The 17,255-nt window shown below is 40.2% G+C and overlaps 1 protein-coding gene across 1 annotated transcript in view; it reads left to right on the forward strand.

Moving 5' to 3' along the window:
• The window catches only part of LOC127645028 (mitofusin-1-like), a 20,577-nt gene continuing 3,322 nt past the window's right edge, over window positions 1–17,255 (forward strand). Inside the window, exons 1-16 of the mRNA XM_052128521.1 lie at window positions 1–115; window positions 685–820; window positions 1,833–1,995; window positions 2,483–2,607; window positions 4,158–4,266; window positions 4,479–4,586; window positions 5,515–5,668; window positions 5,964–6,031; window positions 6,648–6,769; window positions 7,033–7,159; window positions 10,643–10,747; window positions 13,404–13,506; window positions 13,659–13,870; window positions 14,022–14,177; window positions 14,325–14,521; window positions 15,071–15,205. Coding sequence (XP_051984481.1) covers window positions 1–115; window positions 685–820; window positions 1,833–1,995; window positions 2,483–2,607; window positions 4,158–4,266; window positions 4,479–4,586; window positions 5,515–5,668; window positions 5,964–6,031; window positions 6,648–6,769; window positions 7,033–7,159; window positions 10,643–10,747; window positions 13,404–13,506; window positions 13,659–13,870; window positions 14,022–14,177; window positions 14,325–14,521; window positions 15,071–15,205 — 2,135 coding nt within the window. The remainder of the gene's footprint in view (window positions 116–684; window positions 821–1,832; window positions 1,996–2,482; window positions 2,608–4,157; window positions 4,267–4,478; window positions 4,587–5,514; window positions 5,669–5,963; window positions 6,032–6,647; window positions 6,770–7,032; window positions 7,160–10,642; window positions 10,748–13,403; window positions 13,507–13,658; window positions 13,871–14,021; window positions 14,178–14,324; window positions 14,522–15,070; window positions 15,206–17,255) is intronic.

The following is a 17,255-nucleotide window of genomic DNA, read 5'->3' on the forward strand; positions in this document are numbered from 1 at the left end:
ATGGAGCATGATGATATTTCACCACTGCAGCACTTTGTGGTGGCAAAGAGGACAATCAGTGCTGTCTTTGATCAGCTGCTGGAGTTTGTTCGAGAGGGATCAGATTTTGTAGAGGGTGAGTTGGATCGATGAACACAATTATCCCTTTTCTAATCTATCTATTTTTTGGGTTTATTTTACTTACAAAAACGTATCATGGTTTTGTTATTTGGACATATACAATGGCTATAACCTTTGGGTTGTCTTTACTGGTAAATGTAAAGAGACATTTTTAGGTAATGTTACAACTTCTCACTAAGGGAATTTGCCAGAGCAAAATGTACGAGTATTTTCAAAAAGGTCATGTTCACACAAGACCTCTAACCTGTAAATTATTGGAAAAGAATGCATGTGTGAAAGGTGCTATATATATATATATATATATATATATATATATATATATATATATATACAGTATGGTAAATGAATGTTGTTTTATCATTTATTACCAGAGTAATTCCATCTGATACCATTACTGTACCACGGTACTGTAAATGTACTTCTTTGAAATGGCTGTAATTATTTCCTTAAAGACTGTTTCTCTCACCTAAATCAAGTCTTTGGAGAAGAACTTCTGGTCGTGTTCTTTACTCTGAGGTGGTATTTGATGTAAGCTGTGTATATGTGTGTGTGTGTGTTACCCAGAAACATGGAAGAGTGAGGATCTAGAGCATGTAGCGGGGGAGCACCAATGTCTGCAGATCCACGCCTGCTCCAGGAAACTCACCGTCATAAAAGATGTGTTAGCCCGCAGACATATGAAGGTGGCCTTCTTTGGCAGGTAAACCCACAGCAATGACTGATCTAAGTGTACTGGTATGTAAACCAAATGGTGAAAACAGGCCAGTAGAATGAGACGAAGTGTTAATGTTTTTGCTCCAATTATTGAGGTGTTCAGTCAATATGTATAGCATTTTTTGATTTGTAAGCAGATATAATATGTACAATATTATATTACCATATAATTGCCATAAATTAGGCAGCCAAATCTGAACAGTACTCTGAGGGGGGCTTTTTTTAAGCATCTTTTTGCAGCCATTTTGTCACTGAGCATGTTTTGAGTCAGTGTTTGAGATACTGCTAAATTAATAATTCCCCCAAAATTAAAAATGATCTCCTTATTTACTCAACCTCACGCCATCCCAATTGTGTAAGACTTTCTTTCTTATGTAGAACTTTCTCATCATAGAATATTTCGGTCCATACAATTCCAGTGAATGGTGACCAAGTCCTTGAGGCTCCAAAAAGCACACAAGGCAACAAAAAAGGAATCCAAATTACTCCAGTGGTTTAATCCATGTCTTCTGAAGCATCATTCTGGTTGACAACAGACCAAAATATGACTAATTTTTTTTAAATTTTGACATCAACAGTCCTCTTTTTGATCATGATTCAAACTTGATTACACTTCCTAGTGCCATCTAGCGCTCTGCATATGCACTAGGAAGTGTTATCGAGCTTGAAATCATGATCGCCAAGAAGACTGCTTATGTCAAGATTTATAATGAAAAAGGGAGTGACAGTTTGGTCTGTCCTCACCCAACACCGATTGGATCGCTTCAGAAGACATTAAAGAGATTAAACCACTGGAGTCATATCGATTACTTATATTCTGCCTCTGTGTGCTTGTTGGAGCTTCAAAGTTTTGGCCACCATTCACCTGCATTGTATGGACCTACAGAGCTGAGATCATAAAAATCTTTGACAAAATGAATTTTCATTTTTGGGTGAACTATTAATTAAATAAATGAAGATAAATAGACTGTCTCTGGGTGCTAAATGTTGTTTCTCAGGACCAGTAATGGAAAGAGTACAGTAATTAATGCTATGCTAAGGGAGCGGGTTCTGCCTAGTGGAATTGGCCACACCACCAACTGCTTCCTGAGTGTGGAGGGCACAGACGGGGAGCATGCCTACCTTACCACTGATGACTCAGAAGAGAGGAAAAGTATAGAAGTATGAGGCAAATATACTTGTGTTCATTTCAGATAATTACTATATGCTTTATAATATCTAGCATTATAGAGCAGTTCAGACTCCTCAGAAGGTGAATTGACAATTGGTTCCCTCAATATTTTCGATAGTATTTTTAAAATAGCAGTTTTCATTTCATAAATAAAATAAGATTTGTGGTTAATATTGCTTGTAGAGAATTTCCTGTTTTTTACATATGTATTACTTATATTCTGCCTCTGTGTGCTTGTTGGAGCTTCAAAGTTTTGGCCACCATTTACCTGCATTGTATGGACCTACAGAGCTGAGATCATAAAAACAATTCTGTTTTTAGCACATAAAACAAAGTTTCAGCAAGCTCCACAGGAAATATTTTAAGATATATAGCATCTGTGTGAAAAGGTTTTCCAATATTGTGGCATGATTTGAGTACTTTGTGTCATCCTCTATTTTGTTGAAGCTCTGCATGTTTTATCTTTTCACTCTACAGACAGTCAATCAGTTGGCTCACGCTCTGCACATGGACTGGAATCTAGATTCTGGCTGTCTAGTCCGAGTATTTTGGCCCAAAACTAAGTGTGCCCTGCTGAGAGATGATCTTGTCTTGATGGACAGGTATGGACCACTCCACTCTGGGCTAGGGTTGTAAGAGCTGGATTAAGGTTCAGTAGGGGAGGTTTTGGCACACAAACAACAGACCTGGCTTAAAGGACAATCACTGGCATACTCTTTGCATCCTTGGCAGATGAATGGACTTCTACAAGGAACTTTACAAGGTTTGTTGTGTTTTGAAGGGGGGAGCAAGCGAATGCACTAATGGATTTTGGCAATGCTGCCCTAGATGTATCCTGGGTGGTAGGCTAGCATAATGGGAGCCAGCTGGTACGTGATAGCTGTGCAGTGCATGTAAACTTCACTCTCCTGGACTCTCGACTGACGCTAGAGGCTGTAGCATTTAGCCTCCTCGTTAGCACGCCTGACTCACATGCCGGCTGACGCCGGTTCGAATCCCGCTCAGAGCGAGTCAAGCAGCACCATTTACAGTGGCAGCCTGTTTGGTGTATTCACATGACTACCTCTACACCTTCTGTTGCTAAAACACATATATAATTACTGATTTCTGTTCAAATGTATACAAGGTCAGCACCAAATCCCCTCAGAATCCTCCCCTCTCCCACATCAACTCCTGTCTGTCTGCTATTAAAACTTGGATGAAACACAACTTCCTCAAACTCAACAGCAATAAGACAGAATTCCTCCTCATAGGCTCCAAATCCACTCTCAGTAAAACCAATAACACTACTATCACCATTGACGACACCATTGTCTCCCCATCTCCCCAGGCCCGCAACCTCGGCGTGATTTTTGATTCAACCCTCTCCCTGGAGCCTCACATCCGTCATGTCATTAAAACCTCTTTCTTTCACCTCCGTAACGTCGCCAAAATCAGACCCTTACTCACACCCTTTGCTGCTGAAAGACTCATTCACGCCTTCATCTCCTCACGACTGGACTACTGCAACTCACTACTCTTTGGTATCAGCTCAAACTACATAAAAAGACTCCAACTGGTCCAGAACGCAGCTGCCCAACTCATCATCCGCTCCAAATCCTGGCACCACATCACTCCAGTCCTAAAACAATTACACTGGCTTCCCATTTCCCACCGGATCACATACAAAATCCTGGTACTTACCTACAAAGCCATCCATCACCTGGCCCCCTCATACTGACCTCCTCTCCCCCTACCAACCCTCACGGTCCCTCAGGTCCACCTCAGCCGGTCTCCTCTGCATTCACAAGTCCAAGCTCCACAGTTTTGGGGAAAGAGCCTTTTCCAGGGCAGCTCCCAAGCTATGGAACTCTCTTCCCCATGAGATCCGCACCTCTGAGTCTCTAACCATCTTCCAGTCCCGCCTCAAGACCCATCTATTCACCTCTGCCTATCCATAGCCCCCCGCCCCTCCCAACTCTATATGTTCCTGAATAATCTCTTTTTTTTTTTTTTCACTTGCTCTGTAAAGCGACTTTGAGTTTGAGAAAAGCGCTATACAAATTCAATTTATTATTATTAAGGTCACCTGTTCTCAGATCAGAGATTATGAACAAAATGTGGTCTGTATTTCAGTGAAATAGTTCTGACCTATTCCTTCTTCACTTCTCAGCCCGGGCACTGATGTCACATCAGAACTGGACAGTTGGATTGACAAGTTCTGTTTAGATGCTGATGTCTTTGTACTTGTGGCCAACTCTGAGTCTACCATTATGAACACTGTAAGTAGACAAATCAAATCATGCAATGTTAAGATAAGAAATGAATCACAGTATGTACTATATATCAAAACAACACAGATTTACATGTATTTACTCAGTAGACAAAACTCATAAACCTGTATTATTTTCCTTTTTTCCTATAGTTTCTCATTGTCATCTTTTTCCTTAATGTTGTTGCTTGGTTTAAATTATGTTTTACTCTGCTTTGAAAGGAGAAACACTTCTTCCACGAAGTAAATGAGCGCATATCAAAGCCCAACATTTTCATCTTAAATAATCGCTGGGATGCATCTGTTTTAGAGCCTGAGTATCTGCAAGATGTAAGTTTTATATCAAATGATTCACAACGTATAACTAGTGATTCACCATTTAAAAATCACTCCTACAATTGAGAGTTTATTTATTGCATATTTCTTTGTCAATAACATACATTTCAGATTCATAGATTATGAGATGACATGAGATTATTTGCTAACACTTTACAATAATTTTCACTAATAGGTAATTAACAAACTTTATATAATGCTTATCTTACAAGCTTTTTCAGTATTTAAATTACATAAATGTATTTGGCAGATGCTTTATCCAAAGCGATTTAGTACATTCAAGCTATAACTTTTACCATTTTGTGTGGCAAGTACGAAGACCTGCAACTGCAAGAACATAGACTTGCTGCATAAAGCACATATAACATGCTGCTGTTGCACAATTAGACCTACATACAATCCCCTTGAAGCAGAGCTAGACAAGTGGTGCTGGGAAGGAGGAGGATTTAAGAAAGAAAACTCACATCACTTCGTTGAAACCAGCTTTTTCTGCAAACCACTGAGGCAATTTAAATGTTAGACAAAGTGAGAGTGCCCAAGCTTATTGGCTAAAAGATTACTTGTCAAAAGGCCTATCAGCCTAACCACACAGTATGCAAGCAAATTGTCAAACTGATTGCATGCTCAAAGGACCTTTCAGAAGGCACCATTTAGTTTCATAACTGAACGTACAATTATTTTTTTCTAAACTACGAATCTGAAATGTTATTTTAAATTCGGATTTTTAGGACAAATTAATAACTAAGAAATATAATGAAGACAAATGTACATTAACAATCTTTTAAGCATTGTATAATGTAATAATATTGTATAGTAATAGTAAAGAAAGTTATTCTGAACTGTTACTTATTATGTTTACTAAAATTCTATAAAATAAATAAAAATAAAGGTGTTTGTTTGTTTCTCCTTTATTTTCTTTCAGGTGCGAAAGCAGCACATGGATCGCTGCATCAGTTTCTTAGTTGAAGAACTGAAGGTAGTGGACCTTAACAAAGCACCTGACCGCATATTCTTTGTCTCTGCCAAAGAGGTGCTGAGTGCCAGGATCCAGCACACCCAGGGAATGCCAGAGACTGGTAGGCTCCACTGCTTTGGTTTGTTTTTGACACTGTCCTGGAGGGAGACCAGGAAAAACTAGGCCTAGCCAAGTAAAAAATGAGGGTAAAACAACCATAAAACCGTCTGCTAATATATCTTGGAGTGGCCTATTGAGTGGATACAATGACTTTGAGAATGATGCTTAAGGTGTTGCCATAAAGTGTTGAAAAATGCACAAAAATGATGCTTAACTGCACATGATTCATTTCTTATTTCATGTTGTATTGGCTGGTATTATGAGGACGAAATGGGGCATATGCTTTATATTTTCAGGCGGCACTTTGGCTGAAGGATTCCAGGAGCGACTAAGGGAGTTCCAGAGTTTCGAGAGAACATTCGAGGTGAGAATGCACTCAAACTGTGGTCACCAGCTCCAGAATAATCATTGTCTGACAATGAGGCTAGAAATCAATGAAGATTAAGGGGAGCTCAGAAAAGTAGCACACTGGAAAATGAGTCTTCGTTTTGTCTGCATGATGTTTAGACTAGAAGAGAATTTATGAGGGCTAAATTGTGTGACGTGATTATGATCCCCTCAAGCAAACTGTGTTGCATCTGCTGCTGGCTTCTAGATGTGTGAGATACTTGGCCTTCCTCATAGATTCCAGGATGCCTTTCCCATAGTGCCACATCCCTGAGCCAAGTTCAAGGATTTGAGTAGGTGAGCGTACCTCACTCTATCACTATGTCCTCTCACATTTTTTGGATCCTGGGATGAAAATTCACAGTAATCTACGATGGTAATAACAGATGAGTCTGTTGTGATTCAGCCTGGCAACACACAATGAATAACCAATGTGAGAGTGGAAAGCAGCAAAACATGTCACCCTTGTTGATGGGTTGTAGATACTATCTTACTGTTGGAATCTTGTTTTTATTAGATGTTTTAATCTTAATGTGATCTCTGATAATTGTGTCACAATGCTGGCTCAAGAACTTGCTTCATGGATTCCACAGGAATTTATCTCACAGTCTGCCGTGAAGACCAAATTTGAGCAGCACACAATTAGAGCCTGGCAGATCACTGAGTCGGTCAAGGCTATCATGGATGCCATCAATATTTCTTCAGCAGAAAAGAAGTGAGTTCCAGAACATTCTCCGCTTTATAATGGAGGGTTTCTGTCCAAGCTCTCAAACACAGTATTGGTGACACTATTGAATCAAGGCCTGAGACTCATGTTGTTTCAAACCTTTATGTTTGTGGAACACAAAAGGAGATGTTAAACAGAATGACAGCCTCTTATAACTATTTCTTTAAAAAAGGTATTCTACATGAAACCAGTAAAGTTTTTTGTAGTCAAAAACTGAGGCTTCTCTGCTGTTTGTATCTGTAAATCCATAGAGTGTTCTCAATAGAGGAGCGAGAAGCTCTCATGGACCGGTTAGAATTTGTGCAAAATCAGCTCAACTTCCTGACAGAGGACATCAAAGACAAAATAAAGGCCATCACAGACAATGTGGCTGCCAAGGTAACCTACATCATCACTCCTTACAAAAATTTACCAGAGTAACATCTCAGTTACTTTCGTAGCCTCCGTTCCCTGATGGAGGGAACAAGAATTTGTGTCGATGAAGTGGCACTAGGGATCGATCTTGAGAGCCCGAAACACCTTCAGATCTTTGAGAAAAGGCCAAGTTGAATTTACATGCCACTCCCCCCGACATACGGGTATAAAAGGGAGGCCAGCAGGCAAGCTCATTCAGGTTTTGCACTGAGCCAAGACAAGGTCCTGGCCATTACAGCGGTAAAATTCTGTCTGTGGCAAGAGGGACACAACGTCTCGTTCCCTCCATCATGGAATGGAGGTTACGACAGTAACTGAAATGTTCCCCTTCTGTCACTCACTCGACGTTATGTCGATGAAGTGACAATAGGGGTCCCATATATGAAATGCCAAAATGACTGAACTGGTCACGTGAACTGCCGAAGCAGGTGTAGGTAAGCTACTATGAGCGTAGGAACAGATGCACTCAGGCTGCACAAAGCCTCCTCAGATGCCCCAAGGCGTTGTGTGCTTCCCCATAACACTGAGGAGGGATAAGGAGACATAGCAATTAAGCGAGCATGCAGTCTTTTCTCTCTAAGTTTCTCTCAGTAGAAAAATAGATTCAGCTGGGGCCTAATGAAAAATGCTCATAAAACGCTCCAGGGAAGGCGTTCTTTTCCGTTCCTATTCTTTCAGGGGGAAAAGACCCTGCGGAGGCCACACCCTGCCCTGAAGAGGAGGGGAGAGTAAAGAGTGACAAATACACCATTCGGGCCCAATGGCCAGACATGGGAGAGGCGTGGTGGTAAGTCTTGCCCTTTGTAGGAGAGGAAATTCTATAACACAGCGACTGGTGCAGAGAGGGCTCTGTCAAGGGAGCGAGAGACCATGCCGTGGAAGATACATCACAGGAGGTTATCAAGGAAACCAAAAACCTGTGGAGAACTTACCCCGGTACAGGGCATGTAGCACAAGTACTGGGTCTGACCACAAATTCCTCCACAGGATTTGTTAGTCAGAGGGCTAGGAGGAACAGCATCCAAGGTTCACCAGTGGTGAACACGCATGGTAGAGAAGAGCGCACGGCTTCACCTTCTTGGAGGGGAAAGGTGTTATGCACAAGCGGTACACCTGGCCAGCTGTCTTTGTAACGAAACGTACTTACCTGTTTGCACCTGAAAGTACACGAGACGAGACTGGCTCAACCCCAGTGCGGACCGTACACAGCAACGACAAGGTTGGGTCAGCCTCCTCTAGGGGCAACGCTTGTATGCTCACCACTTGATCCCTAAAAGGGGTCGTAGAAACCTTGGGCACGTAGCCGAGTCGGGGCAAGATGTACTGCAAAGTCCTCCATCTATTGCTTCACTGCTGGGCAAAGTCCTCGATGGTGTCGCCGAAGAGGCCGGCCTGGGAGATGGGGGCATTAAGGAAGTGTGCCTTGTCTGCCTCCCTCATCTCAGCCAGGTTCAGCCACAGGTGGCTCTCCTGGACCACGAGTGTGGACATAGTCTGCCCGATGGCTCGAGCTGAAATCGGTCGCCGAGCGCAGTTCTTGCAGCACATAGGGATCAGAACTACCGTCATGCAGATGTCTTAGTGCCCTGGCCTGATGGACTTGTAGAAGTGCCATGGCATGCAAGGCGGAGGCAGCCTGACTGGCAGCACTGTAGGCTTTCGACGCCAGAGACGACGTTGTCCTACAGGCCCGGAAAGGGAGTGCTGGCTGATTGGCAGCGCTCAGCATGCATGCACCTCTGGGAAGACTGGAACTAAGGGAGGGGAGGGTGACCCAAGATACCAGTCATCCAGCCGTGAGTAATCAGGGGCAGGCGGAGGGTTCCACTCAAGTCCGACACTCGCGGCGGCCCTGGAAAGCATGGCAGTGAGTTCAGCATCCGCCTCAGATCAGGCTGCCACACCCGAAGACGGCAGTCCGTTCGAGTCTTCAGCATCCGACACCACTAGGAATCAAATCGTCTTGAGCCATGGAATCAGAGGAAAGGGGAATTTTGTTTCTAGGACTCATGGTTCAAAAGTTATTTACATAAACGTGAGTACGAGTTTGATCGACATCTCATCTGGGTCTCATGCTCCAGAAGAGACATTAGGCTGGCACTAAGGTGAGCTGCCTGTCTCCTCCCAGAGATGGATGGAGGCCAGCGAACACGCTGTGGGATAGGCCGCTGGAAAGTGTCGTAGATCAACAGCAACGCTCTGAGAAGGAAGGTGAACGAGTGAGCAGTTGACTTCAGCTTGCTGTAGTGCGACCGCTCAGCTCCGAAGAAGAAATCTGAATGAACTTGCCTGCTGGCCTCCCTTTTATACCCGTATGTCGGGGGGAGTGGCATGCAAATTCAACTCGCCAATTCTCATTAGCCTTTTCTCAAAGATCTGAAGGTGTTTCGGGCTCTCAAGATCGACCCCTAGTGTCACTTCATTGACACAACGTCGAGTGAGTGACAAAAGGGGAACCATAATTTCCACCAAAGTCTATTTACAGAAAAAGCATTTAGCAGATGTTCCAGATCCAGAGCAAATTGCAACAATGCTTTAGCATCTGAAATGAGATTTGATGACCATTTTAATCAACAAATGGCAAGCATCACTATGAATTCGACAACAGATGGTCAAAGTTCTGCTTCAGAAATCGGTCTATGCTTACTGATATTTGAATCACTGCCCCCCCAGTGGCCAAAGCAGGAAATATTGTTGACAAATTCCCAGGTGAAATGGCCACAGAGTGTGGCCAAAAGTTAGTTGTATTTTTAGTTGTAAATTATGTAATACAGTCAACAGGAATGCATATTTTACTAACCCTTCACTGAAGCCCCAATGCTAAATCTAACGTCAGTGGAGTAAAACATTTAATTTAAAGCGAAAACTCAATGTCCATATTGTTCTCATTGGTCCCACAGGACCAGAACCCATGTTTCTTGAGGTTTTTCATGCAAACAGAATTGATGTAAACATGCCTGATGTGGGATGCTGCTTGTCAGTAATTCAGCAGAATGGGATCGATTTCAGGGTACTTTTACTTTCAGAAGAAACATGTTGATTTCCCATGTGATTATGTTGCTTTGAAGTTCTATCTGCTAAAGAAGTGCTTCCTGTACATTTGCATACAAACATGTGCTACTAGTACAATTAACCTAAAATAGATAAAATACAAATGCATACATACAAAATACATAATTAATGTTAGTACTGTAAAATTAAAATACATTATGAGATCTCCTAACAATGTGATTAGAGCAGTGGTTAATACCCAGTTAACACATGTGTATTGTAGTAACAACTGTAATAACTATGCTTACATTGTTTTTGGAAGTTTTTGTTAAGGACTACATGAAGGTCTATGTACTGTACACAGCACAGACAATCTCTGCTTATATTTTAACCTTATATTTTCTATACTGTGTTGAAAAGGCTTAATAAATTGACATTATTACGCTGCTCTTCTAGGTGTCCAATGCCCTGGCAGAAGAGATTCGTGGCCTGTCTGTTGTTGTGGATGAATTCTGCGCTGATTTTAGCCCTGTCACGGACGCCTTAGCCCTGTACAAAACTGTACGTTTTGATAATGTACCCTGTGAAATAACAATAAATGACATCCCAGTTCTTATATTCTTTTAATCAACAGATTAGAAAGATTGCTGTAGAATTATCTAGTACAGTCTCTAACATATACCAAAGAAACCTAAAGACATGAGCTTTATTTATGAGTGCATTATTTCAACTGTTCACTGACTGATTTCAGGAGAGATACCTGTGGAAACACAGTTGTCTGTGTAATCAGTGTAGCTGGATTGAGAAGCTGGACTCTTAATGTCCTGCTGTCATTATGCACAAAGAAATATTACTTTAGATTCAGAGAAAATTTTCAACAATTAAAACGTTTTAATGTGACAAAATCTAACACTACTTTGCATTAATTTATTCAGCTAATGAATACTTTAGTGAATTCAGATGGAATGAATTTGGAAACTTCCTTTCAGAATAACAGTGAGCATAATATTCTGAGCGACACACTCTGCACACACTGTCTTCTTATTCATTATCTTTGTCTTGTTTTCCAGTTAAAATATCGCAATGCCCTTAAAACCATATAAATTCTTGTGATAATATTGTGATAACATTGTGACAAGTAATATTGAAAAACTTGTTTTCAGAGAATGTATTCCAGATAGAAGTGTATTTTGTCTTCCTCTACTGACAGCTTTGTGTCTTCTGTTTTAAGCATACTTTAAACCAGTGGTTCTCAAAGTGTGGTCTCAAATCATGCATTCAAATGAAACATTGTGCAAAGTTTCATTTCCTTTCTCCTTAAGACTTGTTCATACTTTCTTTTAGCACCACAGCGCATCATGTGCATGCTGTGCAGTTCTTGACAGCCCACAACGTTTATGTGCCATCAGGTGCTCTCACTGCACTGCACATATGTAAACAAAGACGTTTTTCACACGTGCATGCCTGACTTATTGGGAACAAGAAAGAAACAAGTATGGCATCAAGAGAATTGAAATATAGCACACGAGTGATATGGATGACTTTCATGGTGCTTTTATGTGCTTCTGGAACAATCACAATCCTCTTATCCCTCAATCTTGTGTTTCACAGATTAAAAAAAAAGTCATGCTGGTTTTGAACAACTCAGAGGTGAATAAATTAATTTTGGGTGAGCTATTCATTTTGACATTTAACTTTTTGTTATTCAGCAGAACAGTGAAAACTGAAAGAACGCATTCGATTTTCATTGCATTTTGTTTTAGAAATCTTTTGTTGTGACATCAAGTTGAAAGAAAATGTTAATCTTTTAAAATCTTTTTTTATTATACAGTATATAAAAACTCTAAACATACACTGGCAGCCAAAAGTTTGGAATAATGTTCAGATTTTGCTCTTATGGAAAGAAATTGGTACTTTTATTTGCCAAAGTGGCATTTAACTGATCACAATGTATAGTCAGGACAATAATAACGTGAAAAATTACTATTACGATTTGAAAAAAAAATATGTCAGAACTTCTTAAAATACTTCGAAGTGTTCTCATCATAATATCCTCCATGTGCAGCAATGACAGTTTGGCAGATCCTTGGCATTCTAGCTGTCAGTTTGTCCAGATACTCGGGTGACATTTCACCCCACACTTCCTGTAGCACTTACTATAGATGTGACTGTCTTGTCGGGCACTTCTCACGCACCTTACAGTCTATCTGATCCCACAAAATCTCAATGGGTTTAAGATCCATAACCCTCTTTTCCAATTATCTGTTGTCCAATTTCTGTGTTTCTTTGCTCACTCGAACCTTTTCTTTTTGTTTTTCTGTTTCAAAAGTGGCATTTTCTTTGCAATTCTTCCCATAAGGCTGCACCCCTGAGTCTTCTCTTTACTGTTGTAGATGAAACTGGTGTTGAGCAGGTAGAATTCAATGAAGCTGTCAGCTGAGGACATGTGAGGTGTCTATTTCTCAAACTAGAGACTCTGATGCACTTATCCTCTTGTTTAATTGTACATCTGGGATTCCACATCTCTTTCTGTCCTTGTTACAGCCAGTTGTCCTTTGTCTTTGAAGACTGTAGTGTACACCTTTGTATGAAATCTTCAGTTTTTGGCAATTTCAAGCATTGTTTAGCCTTCATTCCTCAAAACAATGATTGACTGACAAGTTTCTATAGAAAGCCGTTTCTTTTTGCCATTTTTGTCCAAAATTGACCTTAAGACAGTCAGTCAGTCTATTGCATACGGTGGCAACTCAAAAACAAACACAAAGACAATGTTAAGCTTCATTTAACAAACCAAATAGGTTTCTGTAGTGTTTGATAAAATGGCAAGTGATTTTCTAGTACCAAATTAGCAATTTAGCATGATTACTCAAGGATAAGTTGTTGGAGTGATGGCTGCTGGAATTGGGTCCTGTCTAGATTTGATCAAAAGTTTTTCTAGTTTTAAAGGGGCGTGACCAAAAAAAAAATCACAGAGAACCACTGCTGTAAACCTACATTTAGATAAAAGTGAAAAAAAAGCTGGTGGAACTAGACAAAATACACTCATTTAAGACACATTTTCTGGAAAGTAGTTTTGATATCTTCTGCAATCTGTCAAATTTGTCTTATTTTAAGCATGTTTTTATAAGATATTTGTACTGGAAAACAGTCAAAATGAGCACTGTATTAATGACAAATTTGGGCAAATATGCTATAATCGTTCTTGTGCATTTTGTAGAAACTCATGGTCTATGTTGAAGAGCGAATGGTGAGGAATTTGGACCTCCGCTGCTCCAGCAGTATAAACGGCTGTGTGTTGTCATCTCAGAGAGACATCATGGGTACACAAACACTACTGACTCATACTAACAAAATCATACATCACATACAAAGCTTTATCCACTGCAACACTTCAAGAAGGTCCCCAGTGTGTAAGACATTGTACACTAAACAGCTTTCAGCATGGATTGTGTCGTTTCATTCTCATGTCTAGACACCATACGACCTCTGCTGCCCCCTGCTGCCCGAGGTCAACTCCACCTCCCAAACAGGAACTTCAACATGACCTATGACCTGAATTGCGCCAGCCTCTGCGCAGATTTCGAGGAGGACATTAAGTTTCAGTTCTCATTGGGTCTTACATCCTTGGTGAATCGTTTCCTGGGGCCTGCTAAAGCAAGACAAGCTTTGAGCCTATTGGACCAGAATTTAAATGTAACTTGCTATTCTTTTTTTTCCTTAATTAACTTTAATTGCTCCAATGGGATGACCAAATATAAAAGAATTTAAACAGGTGAAGTAAGAAGCTGTAGAAGTAAACATGAGAATTTGTATTTCATTTCTGAATGATGAACCCCCAGTAATACAAAGGATTTGTACATGTGCACAGGCCACCTCATCCTCTACTCCCATGAGAACCCAGGCCCAGCAGGATTTGGCCATCTCTATGGCAACAGGGCTGGTCTCTCTCACTTCCAGAGCATCTGTGGGAATGTTGGTCATCGCTGGGGTGGTAAGAAATACCTGATTAAAAATCTGTTTATACCAGGAGCAATTACTTGCCCTATGACAACATCTTTGAGTTCTAAAAACATTCAATTTATATTGTTTATACATTTAAGAGATTTAAACAGATTTTTGTGGCGCCGTGTTTGGACAGGTGTGGCGTTCTGTGGGATGGAGAGTCATCGTTCTCTCTGTGAGTCTGTACAGTTTGCTCTACCTGTATGAAAGACTCACCTGGACCAACGGCTCTAAAGAGAGAGCCCTCAAGCATCAGTTTGTGGACTACACTACTCATAGACTGCAAGCTATCACCCATATCATCAGCAGCAACTGTGGACAGCAGGTTCAACAGTGAGTGTCAGACTGAACTAAAGAATTTCATAACATTTGAAGATGTTTCTGTGCTCTTTCAATGCTCAAATTGAATACTGTATACACAATTGATTATTGTTAGACCCTCTTTACAAAGATTAAAGAAAGACTTTTGTCCATTCTGTCCATATCTGTCCATTTTGAATTCCCAATTGAATAAAAAGTTATCCACAACCACAAAACAAAACAACAAAACCATCTTTAGCTTTAAATAGTGAGCCAGATCTGTTGTTCGACAACTCTTTAAATTCAGATCTGCTTGACAGAGTCAGACACAAATCATATTGGATATTGGCCAACTGAAGATGCACCATGCACTAAATAAAAGCTAGTTCATGTGATATATCACCTGCCTTTCCCAGCACTTCATAATCATGGTAGTTATAATTCCGAATCTTATCTACGAGCTTATGGAAACTAAAGAGAAAAGACTGGGGTACACTTGAATTAACTAAAAATAAAAATTTTCAGCATTAGCTTGAATGATCCGTAGCATGAGGGTGATTCTCTCCAATGGCATTCTTGCAGGGAGATGGTGGCCGTCTTCGCCCGCATGTGCCAACAGGTTGACAAGAGTGAGATGGAGCTTGAAACGGAGATCCGCAGACTCAGTGCCAGAATCCAGCGGCTGGAGAGCGTCCAGCGACACTCCAAAACTCTCAGGTATAACAGGCATGATGTGCGTGAGAGATATTGAGAGAAAATACTGAGAATGAATGAATTGACAGCTCACACTGGATATAATTACTCTTAATTGAAAGCTAATCCTTGTCTTCTAAGAATTTGAAAGGTTGTGCGGCATCATTTACCTTCATTAGGGGTCAAGCCCCGAAGGGGCGAAAGACCCCTATTGTTTCTGTTAGTTTTTGTATTATTATTATTATTATTATTATTATTATTATTATTATTATGCTTCTTCCGCTATTGAGTCTATGGCAGCCCATAGAACCGCTTGGGGAAAAGTTATGAAATTGGGCACACAGATAGAGGACAGTCTCATGTGTCACCACAGCAAATTTGGCGTCTCTACCTCAAACCCTCTAGTACCACCAATTGCCCAAACTCGTACTCACGTTTATGTAAATAACTTTTGAACCATGAGTCCTAGAAACAAAATTCCCCTTTCCTCTGATTCCATGGCTCAAGACGAATTCAAACGCCATTTCCGTCATGAAATGTTTTTCGCCATTTTGAATTTTATGAAAAACCTACTTTTTCACTCACGACAAAGAATTATTCACAGAATTTTGATAAATGATACCGTTTTCGATTGATGCTTCAATGAATTCTAAGAAGAATGCGCTAAATTAATCTTGAGGCTGTATCTCTGCATCACTTTGAGGGATTGGGATGAAACTTTGTATGTGTTATCAACATTAAGTCCCAAGGTTACCTGCAGCGTTTTGGCACACTGTCCCCCACTGGTAAGGAGATATAACTCTTCAACTCTTTCTTGCATGATAACCATTATGCCCAGATAGTACCTCAGCAGTTTCAGAACAGTGCCACATACTGGAAAAAAGTGAAATAGCAATGTTTAGTTATTTTTTAAATCAATGGGGGTTTTTATGATTGAAAGTTAGCTTTTTCTGACTCCTGATACACTCTTCATAGGACTCTAACCGAAAACATGTCACAATGATTCTTTTGCTGCTCATGGTGCCAATTATTGGTTTGACCCCGGTATCGCTGCTTGCAGCGATATTTGCATTTAGGTTCCTTCTTGCATTTTCCTTCTTTTTTGTATAATAGCATGAATCATAGGCTAATTGTGTTTATGTTGTGCTTTCTGATTTAATCATTTATCGTTAAAATACTTTCTCCAATCCCTGCTTAATGCGCAAAGACAACTAGCCTATAAGTAATTTTAGGTTGATTTAGCCAAAACACTGTGGCGCTATCAAAACATTACTCTGTCTCGACCAGCCAAACACAGCAAAACCTAAACCTTAGTCTGTGTAGCACCATATTTGAAGGTATATTTTGGCTTCAATGCAAGTTTAAATCAATTGACAGCATTTTTGTTGGCATAATGTTGCTTACCACAAAACATTTTTTCTTGTCTTTCATTTAAAAACAAGAAAAACCACGCAGTTACAGTAAGGTACTTACAAAGGAAGTGAATGAGGCCAGTTCACACAAATAAACATACACAGTTTCAAATGTAGCCAAAAGTGTACACATTAAACCTGTTAACGTGATTATTGTGTTATAAAATCAGTGATTTATCAGCATCGGGTTTACCACCGCTGTCATCTGACAATAAAATCTACAATTTGATATAACGCGACACAGATCAGGCAAAGTCTCTGGATCAGGTGAGTAAGCAATTTTATCACACTAAAATAATGTTAAACTGAAAAATGAACTGTTTGCATTTTGCTATACTTTTTAAACTGTGTATTTTAGAGTTTATGGACTGGCCCCATTCACCTCTGTTGAAAATGCCTCACTATAAACCATGACTTTTGTTTTGTTTTTTTACTTAAGGTATAGTTCAAAAATGAAAATGTTCTACTCACATTATTTACTCACCATCATGATATCCCAGGTGTGTATGACTTTCTTTCTTCATCAGAACACATATGAAGAAAAACAGAAAAATATTTTATCTCAGTAGTTCCTTAATCATAAATTGTGCTTATTTACCAGTTGTAATGCGCATGAACGTTCTCTAAATGATTGACAGGTGATTGGCTCTTTTACCTGTAAG

The sequence above is a fragment of the Xyrauchen texanus genome, chromosome 6 (genome assembly GCF_025860055.1).
Source record: "Xyrauchen texanus isolate HMW12.3.18 chromosome 6, RBS_HiC_50CHRs, whole genome shotgun sequence".
In the NCBI taxonomy this organism is placed as follows: Eukaryota; Metazoa; Chordata; class Actinopteri; order Cypriniformes; family Catostomidae; genus Xyrauchen; species Xyrauchen texanus.